Genomic DNA, 15,959 nt, shown 5'->3' on the forward strand with positions numbered 1-15,959 from the left:
CCGCCATGCTCTTCTCGCGGGCGGCGCCTAGTATGACGTCAGCAGCGGCGCGTCATACTAGGCGCCGCCCGCGAGAAGAACAAGACGGCGCCCAGCAAGCTGAAGCAAGAATAGGAGCCGCGATGACGCATCGGGACGCACGGTGAGTATATAACTTTATTTTTTTATACTACTGGGGGCAGGCTGGGCTGTATACTACTGGGGGCAGGCTGGGCTGTATACTACAGGGGGCAGGCTGGGCTGTATACTACAGGGGGCAGGCTGGGCTGTATACTACAGGGGGCAGGCTGGGCTGTATACTACAGGGGGCAGGCTGGGCTGTATACTACAGGGGGCAGGCTGGGCTGTATACTACTGGGGGCAGGCTGGGCTGTATACTACTGGGGGCAGGCTGGGCTGTATACTACTGGGGGCAGGCTGGGCTGTATACTACTGGGGGCAGGCTGGGCTGTATACTACTGGGGGCAGGCTGGGCTGTATACTACTGGGGGCAGGCTGGGCTGTATACTACTGGGGGCAGGCTGGGCTGTATACTACTGGGGGCAGGCTGGGCTGTATACTACTGGGGGCAGGCTGGGCTGTATACTACTGGGGGCAGGCTGGGCTGTATACTACTGGGGGCAGGCTGGGCTGTATACTACTGGGGGCAGGCTGGGCTGTATACTACTGGGGGCAGGCTGGGCTGTATACTACTGGGGGCAGGCTGGGCTGTATACTACTGGGGGCAGGCTGGGCTGTATACTACTGGGGGCAGGCTGGGCTGTATACTACTGGGGGCAGGCTGGGCTGTATACTACTGGGGGCAGGCTGGGCTGTATACTACTGGGGGCAGGCTGGGCTGTATACTACTGGGGGCAGGCTGGGCTGTATACTACTGGGGGCAGGCTGGGCTGTATACTACTGGGGGCAGGCTGGGCTGTATACTACTGGGGGCAGGCTGGGCTGTATACTACTGGGGGCTGGCTGGGCTGTATACTACTGGGGGCTGGCTGGGCTGTATACTACTGGGGGCTGGCTGGGCTGTATACTACTGGGGGCTGGCTGGGCTGTATACTACTGGGGGCTGGCTGGGCTGTATACTACTGGGGGCTGGCTGGGCTGTATACTACTGGGGGCTGGCTGGGCTGTATACTACTGGGGGCTGGCTGGGCTGTATACTGGGGGGTCTGTGACCAATGCATTTCCCACCCTCGGCTTATACTCGAGTCAATAGGTTTTCCCAGTTTTTTGTGGTAAAATTAGGGGTCTCGGCTTATACTCGGGTCGGCTTATACTCGAGTATATACGGTAATTGAAAATGATCTTTTTTGGAGCTTTTTTTTTTTTTTTATGGGGTTCCCTTTGCGGATCTAATAACGATTCTATTTTATTATGCAGATTGTTACGGACGCAGGGATACCAAATATGTGGGGGTTTTATGTATTTTATTCAATTGTACTGAATAAAAACTAATTTGGAGAAAATCTTGTTCATTTTAGCATCACCATCTTTTCATATGCAAAACTTTTTTCAGCTGACAAATCTGGTTAGGGGCTTATTGTTTGCGAGAAGAGTTGTTGGCTTATTTTAGAGTGCATAACATTTTTTAAAATCACTTTTTAGAGCATTTTTTATAATGTATTAATTAAAAATTATTTTTTTTGGAACGTTTTTGCGTTTTTTTCCTCCGGCATTTACCGTGTGGGTCCAGTAACGATTCTGTTTTATTATACAGATTGTTACGGACGCGGCAATACCAAATATGCAGGGTTTTTTTGTGTTTTTTATACTTTACATTTTAGGGGCTTTATATTTTTATTTATTTATTTTTTATTTATTCTAATGTGTTAACTTTAGTGTTTTTAACTTTTTTTTTTTTACTTATACTTATTTGAACTTGAACCATTGATGCTCTAATCGCCAATCCTTTATTGACAAGAAGCCTACTTTCTCTTCAGCTATGCCAACTCGGCTCTACTACATCATTCACACACGGGCTGTATGACTTACTGAAGAGAATTCCAGAGGGAGAGGTGAATGAGGGGGGTGAGAGAGACAAAGGTTGTATGTGACTGGAAGAGACATTAGCTCACCCTTTCCTGAGGAATTCTCTTCAGCAAGGGGAATGACCTGGAGGCGTGCCTGAGCAGGTAGGATATGAATATGCTGGACACGGCTCTAAGGACAGATGATGATCGGACTTGAATGGGTTGTTGGCATAGATGCTGATTCTACTTTAAAGTTTATGGAATGGCATGGGGAATAACAGTATAGGGATAGTCATTCTTCTGCGTAATAGGTGTTTTCAAAGATGTGTTTAGTTGGTGTGGGATAGTTTAAATGACCTGTTCCCTTCAATATGCTCTCTGCACATACAATGTTTCTCATTGATCTGTTATTTTATTGAAAATTCAGTGTTAATATTTTTGCAAATTAGCTCCTCTGTGCATCAAGATCATGCCTGCTAGTTCATCTGTCTTTTTCTTTCGATGATGCCCAGTACTAGACAACAATACTCTTGTTCACAGTCAGAATGAGTAGAAAGAAGAAGCTGTGCACCAGCAGAAACATACATAATCTGTTGCACCAAGAGGGTAATATGCATCAGGGTAAAAGTTTTCTCGAAAATGGGAAGTGGGGTGTGTCTAGAAAGCATGTTAAAGGGAACTTGTCATCAGTAGAGCCATTTTTAGCACCTCCCCAGTCCCCATAGAGCATTGTACATACACTGCCAAACAGTTGTGTTAAAAATGAAACTGTTTTACAGAAAAAAGATAAGTTATATACTACCTAACATTACCATGTGAGCAGTAACTAGTCTATTTGTCAACCTGGGAGTGGCTAAAGAGTAGCAGTTTATCCCCAACCTTTGGGAAACCGCTCCTCTTAGTGTCCTTTTTCAAATTTAAAAAACCGCACCTGACCTGGAATATCGACGCCCCCTGCCTTGTTTGTCATTACAACACACACGCCCCCTTCCCACCGTGGACGTCGCTAAACGATGATGCGCCTGTTCAGGTGCGAGAATGCCTGACGCGGTAATCGAGAATTGATGACAGTGGGCGCATTATCGATTGATGACGTCCGTGGGGGGGACAAGGCAGGGTGGTTTCCCAAGGGGGGGGGGGCTGCTCCTCTTTAGCCACTCCCAGGTGACAAATGGACTAGCCATTGCTCACATAGCATTGTAAGGTAATCTAAAAAAAAATTTTAAAAAATTCTGTAAATCCAATTTTTTTTTTATACAAAAACTGTTTGGCAATGTATGTATAATGCTCTACGGGGACTGGTGCTAAAAATGGGTCTCCGGGTCACAGGTTCCCTTTAAGTGTCCTAAATCTTGCTGGTTTTATTGTAGGTTAGTTGAGAGATGGTAGATTCCCTTCAAAGGGTGCCTTTATTTTCCTCTCATGCCTCTTATAGTTAGAAATGTTTCAATTTTAGTGTAAATAACATCATTTTTGCTTACTTTTAGATTTTTCAGACTCAACTAAAATACACAAGGTTCAGTCCAGAATTATGAAGGAGTCCATAGCAATATCTGTACCAGAGAATGAAGTGAATGATATCACATTCAACACCACAAATGCTCTAGAGCCTAGCACTTTATTATTGAGGAATAGTAGGAACAGTGGTGTGTCTTCAGAATTGCAGTCAAGCAAATGGACCGTGTACCAGAGCGCGTGTTCGGGGAATTTTCTAGAGGAAAACAAAGAGGACAGTGATTTCTGTCCACAGAGTGTCTTCAGAAGGAAGAATGAAATAAATGCAATACCGAATATTGATGTGGAGGCAACAGCTTCACCTAACATTTCCACTTTAAAGGATAAACTTGGCTACCCAAGTAACGCAGATTGTGGATCAAGGGATCAGATTCTCACAAAAATTCTTACCCCATCTGAATGCTTGAAGCATTTTAAAGGGATCAAGTGTTCTTTTTCACAAGAAACTAGAGACGAGCAGGTGTGTATCAAGGAGAAGCGGTATTTATCATTTTCTGTGTATGGTGAATGGTAGAATACTTTTGAGACACTGAAAGTTGGCTTTTGATGTTAAGTTTACTTTTATTAGTATTCTAAACATAAATTTCAAATTATTTCTGTAGGATTTGCTTTCATGTGAACTTGGATTTCCATGTAGCAAGACTGTTCTATCTTCTTCAGTTCCTAAAAGGAAAGTGAATATACCGACTTTCTTCAAGTCCCGGGCACATTATAAACAAGTCTTCAGTGCATGCCTTTCAGGTGGGAGACGGTTTTATCAGTTCTGTATTACATATAAGACATTTAACATAAAGCCTTCAGGCAAGTGGAGGAATTCACAAATTCAAAGAACAACAGTAAAGTATAAAAACCTTTGCCTAACTGCAGTAAGCTGGATGCTCTACCTGTCTTTGTTTTGATTGGTTGCCATGGGAATCCGTATCTGGATGCTGGAGAGGAATGGAGGGTTGGGAGGGACCGCTAGTAGAGCACTGGCTGTGTGTTGTATGCATGTAGAAGTGCTGGCTGTGTGTTGCACGCAAGATGGCGGCACCCAAATACTGTTGTCTTTTAAATGCCAGCGACGGCATCGGAGGGATATCATCAGTGGGTGTTTGCTGCAGTATGCAGCAACCCCCACCTCTGTATGAGCCGTGAGCCCTCCTCATACAGCCTCGGCACCTCTGCGCCGTGCATGAAGGAGATAATAAGCCAAATCACTGTTGGTGCAAACTTTACCTTACTTGTTTACATGCAATATGACATGTCATCTTGTCACGTAGAAACAGTAGTAACCGCACACCATATGTGGGTGGTTCTCAATATAGGATTCTCAATCCTTCCATATTCCAAATAGAGAACATGGCACACCGAACTGGGTTTTTATTACTTTTTTATTTTAGTGAATATTTCACACAGTAAAGCCTTCACCGTAGCAAATGAACACAAATGATATATTATTGTACAGATCAGAAATAGTTTACGACGTTTCGGTCATCACGACCTTTGTCAAGTATGATCTGGCACTGTCTGGGGTAGTTAGTAGGAGGCAGCTTGTGTCTTCTAATGGCTGTAATGCCTCACCATGACCTGCAGGTGCCACTGTTACATTTGAAGCTTTTGTATCAACTTTGTTGCAAATTATAACCATAAATAAGTTTAAAAAATAGAAAGTCTATTCTTTGTATTCATCAGTCAGGAAAATCATATACCGTATTTTCCGGCGTATAAGACGACCTGGTGTATAAGACGACCCCCCTACTTTCCTGTTTAAAATATAGAGTTTAAGATATATTCGCCGTATAAGACTACCCCTTTTCCAACGCATACAAAACACCGGTAAAAATAAAAAAAAAAAACAGATTTGAATTTAACATGGTCCTTTTTTAATGTAAATTCATGCAGGTATATAGCAGGAAAACTGTCGCTCATTAACATAAGGCATACAACAACAACATTACCATTACAGCACAGCCCCCAGTAGTATACAGCACTGCCCCCAGTAGTATACAGCACTGCCCCCAGTAGTATACAGCACTGCCCCCAGTAGTATACAGCCAGCCCAGCATTAATACAAAATAATAAACTTATATACTCACCCTCCGGTGGCCCCGACCTGCAGCGCTGCTCCCCCGATGTCCGCGTGGGTCCTCTTCTGCCTTCGGCTCCCGTCTTCACTAGCTTTGTGCCGGGCGCCGCCATTGTTCCCCCCTGGACGGCGCCTAGTATGACGCGCCGCTGCTGACGTCATACTAGGCGCCGCCCCGGGGAAAAGCATGGCGGCGTCCAGCAGAAGAGAGAAGACTGCGCGGAAGACGATCCGCGCGGACATCGGGGCCAACGGAGGGTGAGTATGCACCCGATGTCTTTTTGAGGCTGCTGGCAGCCATCGCTCTGCAATATGCAGCAAAGACTTACCGGCTATGGAGAGGGCTCAGCCCGTGAGCCCTCTCCATGCACCGGGACCCGCCGTATAAGACGATTACCGGCGTATAAGACGACCCCAGAGAAGACAGAAGATTTTTCTGTCTTCAAAAGTCGTCTTATATGCCGGTATATACGGTAGTCCATTTTTTTAATTCTCTAGGGCAGTGGATAATCTGACAGTAGTTGGAATCCAGGTAGTGCCTCTCCTACTGCTTCTGGCCTGCAGACTAAATCAGGCCCTAACGAGGCCTGTGACCCGCACCTGTGGGCAATTCACAAACCCAGGACCAAAGCCCGGGTGGAGTAGGAGTCCCACTACCAGCCTACCCCTACTCCATAATAAGCAGGCCCAGTACGGACATTACAAATGTGTCTGTGTTAGCTAGGCCAACACAGACAAAACAGACTATTCCTGCTTATCATGTCTGCATTAACCCTTGGGTTACTGCAGACAAACCCAGGGCTTTTACCACATGTATTTCATCTGCCTGTGGGACAGATAGCGGTTTTCCCACACAACACCTCTTACTTTCTCACAAATATATATATATATATATATATATATATATATATATATATATATATATATGCAAAAAAATAGAGAAACAGCAGCACAATCTTAAAAGAAAAAAAGATAAAAATTCAAGTACTATCCTGCTTTCTCACCAAAAGTGTCCAATAGTAAGATGAAGAAAACGGCAGCACTCCATTCAAGTAAAAAAAAAACGGTGTTTATTCCATCCTATGTAATGTTTTAGCTTTATCCCAGCCTTTGTCAAGCTTGACAAAGGCTGGGATACAGCTGAAACGTTGCATAGGATGGAATAAACACAGTTTTTTTTTACTTGAATGGAGTGCTGCCGTTTTCTTCATCTTACTATTGGACACACCTTCTCAATAGTTTTTTCTGTATTTTTATGACCATAAAAATTGTAGATTCACACTGAAGGCATCAAAACTATGAATTAACAAGTTTGTAATTCTATATATTCTATATTATCACAAAAAAGTGTGAAACAACTTTTATTCTAGGTTCTTCATAGTAGTCACCTTTTGGTTTGATTACTGCTTTGCACACTCTCAGCATTCTCTTGATGATCTTCAAGATCATCAAAAGTCACCAGAAAAGGTTTTCATATCACAGGTGCCCTGTCAGGTTTAATAAGTGGGATTTCTTGCCTTATAAATGGGTTGGGACCATCAGTTGTGTTGTGCAGAAGTCAGGTGGATACACAGCTTATAGTCCTACTGAATAGACTGTTAGATGCTTTTTTCTAGCCATAAAACAAATTCTAAGTAAAGAAAAATGAGTGGCCATCAATATTTTAAGAAATGAAGGTCCGTCAGTCTGGAAAATTGAGAAAACTTTGAAAGTGTCCCCAAGTCCAGTTGCAAAAACCATCAAGCACTACAAAGAAACCGGCTCACATGACGACCACCCCAGGAAAGGAAGACCAAGAGTCACCTCTGCTGCAGAGGATCAGTTCATCCGATCACCAGCCTCAGAAATCACAGGATAACAGCAGCTCAGATTAGAGACCAGGTCAATAGAGTTCTACCAGCAGACACATCTGTACAACAAATGTTAAGGGGAGACTGTGTGCAGCAGCCTTCATGGTAAAATAGCTGCTAGGAAACCACTGCTAAGAACATGCAACAAGCAGAAGAGACTTGTTTGGGTTAAAGAACACAAGGAATGGACATAAGACCAGTGGAAATCTGTGCTTTGTCTCATGACTCCAAATTTTAGATCTTCAGCGACGCAGAAAAGGTGAATGAATGGACCCTACGTGGCTGATTCCCACCTTGAAGTGTGGAGAATGTGTGATGGTGTGGGCGTGCTTTGGTGGTGACAATGTTGGGGATTTATTCAAAATTAAAGGTATACTGAACCAGCTTGGTTACCACAGCATCCTGTATGCTATTCCATCCGGTTTGTGTTTAGTTGGACCATCATTTCTTTTTCAACAGGACAGTGACTGTGTAAGGGCTATTTGACCAAGAAAAATAGTGATGGGGTGCTACGCTAGATTACCTGGTCTCCACAGATACAAGACCTGAACCCAATCGAGATGGTTTGGGGTGAGCTGGACCGCAGAGTGAAGGCAAAAGAGCCAACAAGTAAGCATCTCTGGGAACTTCTTCAAGACTTTTGGAAGACCATTTCTGGTGACTACCTCTTGAATCTACCGCTTATCTAGAGAATTACAAGAGTGTGTAAAGCAGTAATAAAAGCAAAAGGTAGCTACTTTGAAAAACATAGAATATAAGACATATGTTAACATGTGTTAATTCTATGTAAAATGTCTGAAATATCTTATAACTAATTAATCTGAGCAGTATCTTTTTCCTTCCTGTGCAGAACATTTAAATATAGTAATGTATGACTTATCGCAGCGACTGCACAAAGCTTACTCCAAAGTTAATATGTCTTTCTATACTTCAAATGGAGATGAGGAACATATGAAACAAAATGCTGCTCCCTTTTGTCAACACAAGCAGCCTGCTAAGCTTGTAATGACCAAAAAAGAAGGCCCCAACAAGGTGAAGTGTTCTTTCCATTTCTTATTGGATTAAACCATGAATTTAGAATACAATAAATGTTCCATAAACAACTATTAACGTATGTTTTATTCATATGAAGGAAAATTCTTTATATAATCAGACAGACTTAAAGGAGTTGTCCAGTATTGAAAAACACGGCTGCTTTTTTCCAAAAACTGATCCACACCTGACGATTGATAATGGTTGTTATTGCAATTAGCCCCTTAAGGACGCAGCCATTTTACAGCTTAAGGCTCAGTCCCATTTTTTAGATTCTGACCTGCGTCTCTTTTTATGGTTATAACTTTTGAACACTGTTACTTATCAAAGCGATTCTGAGATTGGTTTTTTTTCCCCCACATGGTGTAATTCATTTTAGTGGTAAATTTTGGCTGATAAGTTTTGCGTTTATTTACAAAAAAAAGAAAAAATTTATGAATTTTTAGAAAAATGTGCCATTTTCGAAATTCAAAATCACAGCGTTTTCAGGCAGATCGATTTTGAAGGCTATAAAATTTTTGCTTTTCCGTTATTTGGGCCATGTGACGGCATTTTTTTTTTGCGGGACGAGATGCTTTTTCCAGTGTTACCATTTTGAGGTTGGTATCACCTATTGTTGAAAATTTAGGAACTTTTTTTGAGGTCATGAGTAGAAAAGCATCAATTCTGTACTGGATTTTTTACTTTTTTTTTTTTTCGTGTTCACCGTATAACCTAAAAATCATGTTATCTTTATTCTATGGGTCGATACGATTACGGGGATACCAGACATGAATATTTTTTCTTATGTTTTACTAAATCTGCCAAATAAAACCCTAATGTGGGGAAAAATCTATCATTTTTGCATCGCCGTCTTCCAAGTGGCATAACATTGTTACGTTTTTGGCTACAGAGCTGGTTGATGGCTTGTTTTTTGCGGGACATGTTGTTCTTTGCAAAGGTATCATTCTGGAGTACATATGTTTTGTTGATCACTTTTTATTGCATTTTTAGTGGGATATAGGTAAAAATCATAATTTTTGGCAGGTTTTTAACTTTTTTTTTTTTTACGGTGTTCATCATATGGGTTCAATAGTTATTTAGTTTTATTCTATGGATTGTTATGGACGCGGTGATACTATATATGTGGGGTTTGTGTTATGATTTAGACTTTTTTGAGTGTTATATGTCTCTTTATATGTTTTGGGGCTTATGGGCATTTTTAGTGATTTATAAAGTAATTTTTTTATTGAAAAACATTTTTTTTTACATTTTTTTTTACATGATCCACCATGGGATATGAACAAGCAATCATCTGATTGCTTGTTCTTGATAATACTCTGCAATACTGATGTATTGCAGGGTATTAGCAGTGCCAGCCTATGCAGAGGCTGACACTTTGCCTTTAAGATGACGTCACAGACGCCATCTTAAAGGCAATCCCTCCAGGCTTCTCTGGGGTCCCGATCGGACCCCAGAGGTGCCAAAACAGAGATCGGTGCGGGGGGGGGGGGGGGGGCGATCGTGGGGTAAAGACCCCCAGAAGGCATGTTAAATGCCGCGGTCCATTTAACGGGTTAAACACCCGCGATCGGAGCCCACTCCGACCGCGGGTGTTAGCCGGGGATGTCAACGGTAGATTACCGTTGAAATCCCGCGGCTAACGATGCTGGTTCGGCTGCTATACAGCGCTGAACCGGCATCGTCTCTGCGCAGTAGCTGTACTGCGCTGAGCGCTATTCGCGTTACTCAGCGCAGTACAGCTACGGCGCAGAGTGCTAAGGGGTTAAATACCAAGCCCTTTTTTGTTTTTGCATTTCCATTTTTCCCTCTCCTCCTTCAAAAATCTAGAGCATCTTTATTTTTCCATGTACATGGAAAGGGCTTGTTTTCCATGTGTGAGGGCTTGTTCTACGTAAAAAATGGTAACTTTCTGGTGATGGTATTTAATATTCCATGTATTGGGAAGCAGGGAAAAAAATCCAAGCGCAGTGAAATGGGTGGAAAAATGCATTTGCGCCGTATTCTTGTGGGTTTGGGTTTTACGGCTTTCACTGTGCGCACCAAATTATATGTCTACTTTATTCTTTGGGTCGGTACGATCAAGGGGATACCAAATGTTTATAGGTTTTATAATATTTTCATAAATCTACAAAAATTAAAACCTCCTGTACAAAAAATAAATTCTTCATTTTGCCATCTTCTGGCAGTAATAACTTTTTCATACTTTGTGTACAGATCTGTGGGTGGTGTCCTTTTTGATTTAATGTCATATTTTTAAAATAGCATAAAAGTGGCATTTTTGACTTTTCTGTTACGGGGTTAAACTATTTTGATAGATCAGACATTTTGGGACGCAGTGATACCTAACATATTTATGATTTTTAATGTTTATCAGTTCTAGGGAAAGGGGGTTGATTTTTTTTTTTTAATTATAATTTTTTTCTATTCTATTTTTCAGACCCCCTAGGGTACTTTAACCCTAGGCTGTCTGAGCCTACCATATACTGCCATTCTACAGTATTTTCCTCATCATTTATTACAATGTGCAAAACTCAGATCTGGTCTTTGTATGTTGCGAAGCTGCCATGTAACCAGGTCGCCGCTCCCAGATGGCGTCACGAGGAGCGTCAATCTTCACAGGCCATCATCTTTTTGAAGCCGCCAGCAGCTTTACCATCGGTGATGGCAGTGTAAACACCTGCAATTGGTGTTAGCACAGATCGAAGGTGTTATCGGTGTTTTTTTTTTATGATAATAATTCCTTTATTTAGCGCACACAGATTATTCAGTGCTACACAGAACTTGCCAAATCGGTCCCTGTCCCCCATGGGGCTCACAGTCTAATCAACCTACCAGTATGTTTTGGGTGTGGGGGGAAACCTGGACCAGGAGAAAACCCACATGAACACGGAGGGAACATACAAACTCTTTACAGATGTTGACCCTGGGACGTGAATGCAGGTCCCCAGCGCTGCAAGGCTGTAATGCTAACCACTAAGTTACTGTGTTTTGTGCAATATGCAGCAAACACCCTCCAGGTATGGAGAGGGCTGAAAAGTGCAAAAAACAGTCTCCAGTGCAACAGAATTCTGAAGTCTGCTGAGAATGTTGGGTTCTAGAAGAAGAGGCTTGACCTATGATGTGCCCAAAAATGTGCCATCGTTTTGTAGATAAAGCTATCAAATAGGAAGTATAGACTGAGACTATAGAAATAACTTTTAATTGAAAAATGTTGCCCTATTAGTTTTATTTTTAAATGCCCTATCACCTATATTCAGAGGGGTATTCTCATCTGGGCACTGACATTAATTTTAAATTTATTCATCTGCCATACACATTCCATCAATTGGCTGTCTGTATTTAACCCATTCATTACTATGAGCTAATTGCACATTGTAATGTATGAGTATGAAAATTCCCATATACTGCCATACTGTAATGTGGTAGTATATGATGGGATCTATCAGACAACCTAGGGTTAAAGTACCCTAGGGAGTCTGAAAAATAGTAAAAGTAAAAAAAAAAAATTAGCGCCAGAAGATGGCAAAATATAATTTGTACAGGAGGTTTTAATTTTTGTAAATGTATGAAAACATTATAAGACCTATACAAATTTGGTATCCCGGTAATGGCAAAGACCCAATGAAGTAGATATGTCATTTGTGGCGTACATTGAAATCCTTAAAATCCAAGCCCACAAGAAAATGGGGCAAATGCGTTTTTTCACCAATTTCACTGCATTTGGATTTTTTACCCGCTTCCCAGTGCACGGCATGGGAGAATAAATACCATCAATATGAAGTGCAATTTGTTACGCAGAAAACATGCCCTCACACAACCCTTAATGTGTAAAAATAAAAAAGTTGTAGATTTTTGATTGTGGGGAGTGAAAAATAGAAATGAAAAACAAAAAAGGGCCAGGTCTTTAAAGGTTTAAATGTCATTTGGTCTCCTAGAAACGGGATTGTTGTTCTTGGATATGACCATCGCTGCTGTGATTGCACAAAGAAACAAATAGTTTTTGCATATGAAATGTCTGGGAGTTACTGCATGTCCCACTCCACAGCCATTCTGTTGTAACAAACATGTAAAAAAATTAATAACATTGAAGAAATGTATAAATCAGATAAATTTAAAATAATTGTGAATGCTTAGATTCCCCTAGACTACCCCTTTAACTGTCTGGCAGGTGGTTGTCTTCACCGGTTTCTTACCAATTGGTTTACTAGGAGTTTGCCAACTCTCCATTTCCATATTGTTTAATTTAGACTGAGACTATACAGTTTAAAAGTGCAAATTTATTCTCCACCTCTGGACTTTATGCAACAAATTTAATTATTGGACAGCTATTATTAAAAATATATATTTTCTTTTTATATTAGGGACGCTTCTTTTATGCTTGTGATGCGCCCAAAGGCAGTCAGTGTAAGTTCTTTAAATGGTTGAATGAGGTCAAGGGGACAAATACGGATATTAACCATAAGGAAACCAGATTGGTCATGGCAGATATGAAAAGTCTTTCCAGCTATGTCAGATGTCACAACATAAACCTGTATGAGGAGAGCCAGCTCATTATTAGGTATGTAATTCTCCATTTCACTTACTTCTATATTTACAATTAGGGGTGTGCGACAGTCTCGGGATCCAACTCCAATAATAGACTATGCTTCACTTGGGTATGATGCAATAAAGATTTGTTTTTTATTTACAAGACAGTGTATCAAAAATGGACATTTCGACCCACTGGGCCTTTGTCAACAATAGAATACAAGACAATAAAGATATATTGAATACAAAGACTTACAGAGATATACTGTATATATACATATATACAAGAAACAAGACCTGGCCTAATCCAATGATAATGAACGTCATATACACATAAGCCATCATAGTTATATATATATATATAACATGTTAGCTGGAAGAAGATACATGAAATATCAGAATAGGGGTCTAATGCATACTGTTGTCCAATGCTTGTAAGTGGAAAGGGATGCTATAAGACATCTCAGACCCAGGGATGCATCAATAAGTAATACAAGATAGTTATGTCGCCAAACCAAAGGATTCAGAAGTGATCACCCTGACAAAAATAAGATTGCTTACCACTGTGATATGTGTCCAGTGTATGGAAGCATTGGCGTATGGTGCTGCTGCACGCTAGATCGGCATTATCAGTCTCTGGTAGCCAGCATTCATATAGGTGGAGGATGTTAGACAAGCCCACCTGGAGGCCGGGGAAATTGCATTGTGACTGTGTGTACTGAGGGGACATAAGGCCTGTGTATAGAGACCATAGCTATATCATCATGACGTACAGGAAGGAGTGGTTAATCTCCCCTGAACTAAGGAGTAAGGGCAGTAAGTAATGGCAAAAAAGACTCTAGCAATGTAATGATAGTGTGCTTGTGTAATTAGGGCAGTAGGTGGCGATAACAGCACATACTTGATGAAGTCGAAGTCTGCCAGTTATATATGGGATCACACTATGTCTCCCGTAAGATAATGGCATATGTGTGAGCTGAGACACTATGGATATAGTCATTATGTGTAGAGATCTTACCCTATGTAAGGATGTTAGCTGATCTACTAACGCATCTGTAGAAAAATTAACTCCAGGTTATATAGAAAATATTAAAGATACCGTATATGCCAGCGTATAAGACGACTGGGCGTATAAGACGACCCCCAACTTCTGCCCTAAAAATATAGAATTTGGTATATACTCACTGTATAAGACTACCCCTCTCCCAAATGAAAAAAAGTCTGCTTAAAACTTAGCAAAACAAACAAGAGAGCAAGTGCCTGGTGATCATAACTGTAAGCTGCGATATTAATGAAGATCCGACATGCTTCTGTAAGTGCCTGTGCCTGTGACCCCCAGCTCTGTGACGCCGACCGCTGTGACAGGGCGGCTGCATTAGCATACAGCGCGCCGCCCCGTCAGCGCGTACTAAGCCTCTTCTAATGACTGTGAGAGGCGGACTGCCGCGCAAGCTCTCTGCGCGCTGACGGGGAAAAAAAACACCTCACACAGTGCGGCCCCCGTATATCCGGCGTATAAGACGACCCCCCACTGTAGCCATTATTTTAAGGGGTTAAAAAGTAGTCTTATACGCCAGTATATACAGTAATTATAATCTATATAATGCTTATATACAGTGGGTCAATATAAAGCATCAAGTAAAAGTGCTATAGTATTGAATACATGCTAAAATGCTAGTATTATGAACCTTATTATCCAGCATTGGAGAAGGCTTATAATCATCATGGTTAAGACCCCTGGTTATCAGGGTCTGTAATTTATTGATCCAAAAGGCTTTGTGTCTTTTGAGACCTTATATCCTATTGCCACCATATCTCGGTTCTGGCACATGCTCGGTCACCTGGTACTTGAGCTTGTGACGAGACAGGTAATACCATATTGTTAGTTAGAATCAAGGTCTTGAGCTGGCCATTGTGGTCTTTTAACCTTTTGAGTAGTCTCCCTAACGTAATAGGGAGTAGTCATGTGTAATATGGATCTCATCATCTATCATCTATGATCTGTCTCATGTCTTTTTGTAGGTGTCAGATACTAGTGAAAGTTAAAAAGCTAAATTGAAATGTATATAAACCTGTATCCTGATAATCCAACCACATTGTCAGCACACAGCATCTCAGAGCACAGAGGAATCATGAAGTGTCTGCTTAGAGAGTCCCCGCCCACCGTCTGGAATTTTACACTTCTCATCACTGAATGATAGGAGCTTAAACAACAATAAAACTGAGTAAAATTGTAAAAGGGGTTAAAAATTATTTTTATTGTGTAAACATTACTAGGGGATTACAATTTGAGAATTTTCTTTCATGGGAAAACCCCTTTAATGGAGAACTGTTTCCCCATATGAGGGTGTGAGAATTATTCCCCTTTTAACACGTTTCTTACACTCACCAGAACCTTCAAAAACAAATCTGGTTAGTTGGGACGTGACTAGCTTATGCACCTCAATACCAAATGAGGAGGGCATTCATGCAGTTACCAACTTACTAAGGACTAACCAAGTACCTGCAACACACGTTCCATTTGTCACTGATATTCTTCGCCTGTTGCTGCAGGAAAATTATTTAAATACCAATTTTATCTTCAGAAACGAGGAATGGCAATGGGGTCCGATGTGGCTCCTCTATATGACAAAAGTTTCATGGATGCAATTGAGATTTGTTTTGTATACACTAATGATTTATTTTACTCTTATTCTGGAAGCGTTTTATCGACAACATCTTCTGCATATGGGGGGGAAGGGGTCCAATGGTCCCTTTTCGCCTTCAACAAGACCATCAATCACTTACTACCAACTTTACAGTTTACTTTACCATATAGCTTTGATGCCATCTGTTTCCTAGACACCATAGTTCTCAAATCAGGTTAACTCACAACCGAAATTTACAGGAAACCAACAGACCGCAATAGTATATTACATAATGACTCCTGCCATCCACCAAAAAAAAAATCGAACCCACACCCTCAATTCACGCTTGTCAAGAGACTAGTCACTGATC

General features: G+C 41.3%; 1 protein-coding gene across 11 annotated transcripts in view; it reads left to right on the forward strand.

Moving 5' to 3' along the window:
- Nucleotides 1-15,959, forward strand: part of ZGRF1 (zinc finger GRF-type containing 1) — a 93,488-nt gene that overhangs the window by 36,548 nt on the left and 40,981 nt on the right. For all 11 annotated transcript variants that reach the window (XR_011849184.1, XR_011849185.1, XM_072119280.1 and 8 more), the window contains 4 exons: nt 3,455-3,942; nt 4,085-4,223; nt 8,251-8,432; nt 12,797-12,993. Coding sequence is in view for 9 of the 11 variants with exons in the window: in XM_072119280.1 (XP_071975381.1) it covers nt 3,455-3,942; nt 4,085-4,223; nt 8,251-8,432; nt 12,797-12,993 (1,006 nt within the window). In the remaining 2 variants the exon portion in view is untranslated. The remainder of the gene's footprint in view (nt 1-3,454; nt 3,943-4,084; nt 4,224-8,250; nt 8,433-12,796; nt 12,994-15,959) is intronic.

This window comes from Engystomops pustulosus, chromosome 1, assembly GCF_040894005.1.
Source record: "Engystomops pustulosus chromosome 1, aEngPut4.maternal, whole genome shotgun sequence".
Taxonomy (NCBI): domain Eukaryota; kingdom Metazoa; phylum Chordata; class Amphibia; order Anura; family Leptodactylidae; genus Engystomops; species Engystomops pustulosus.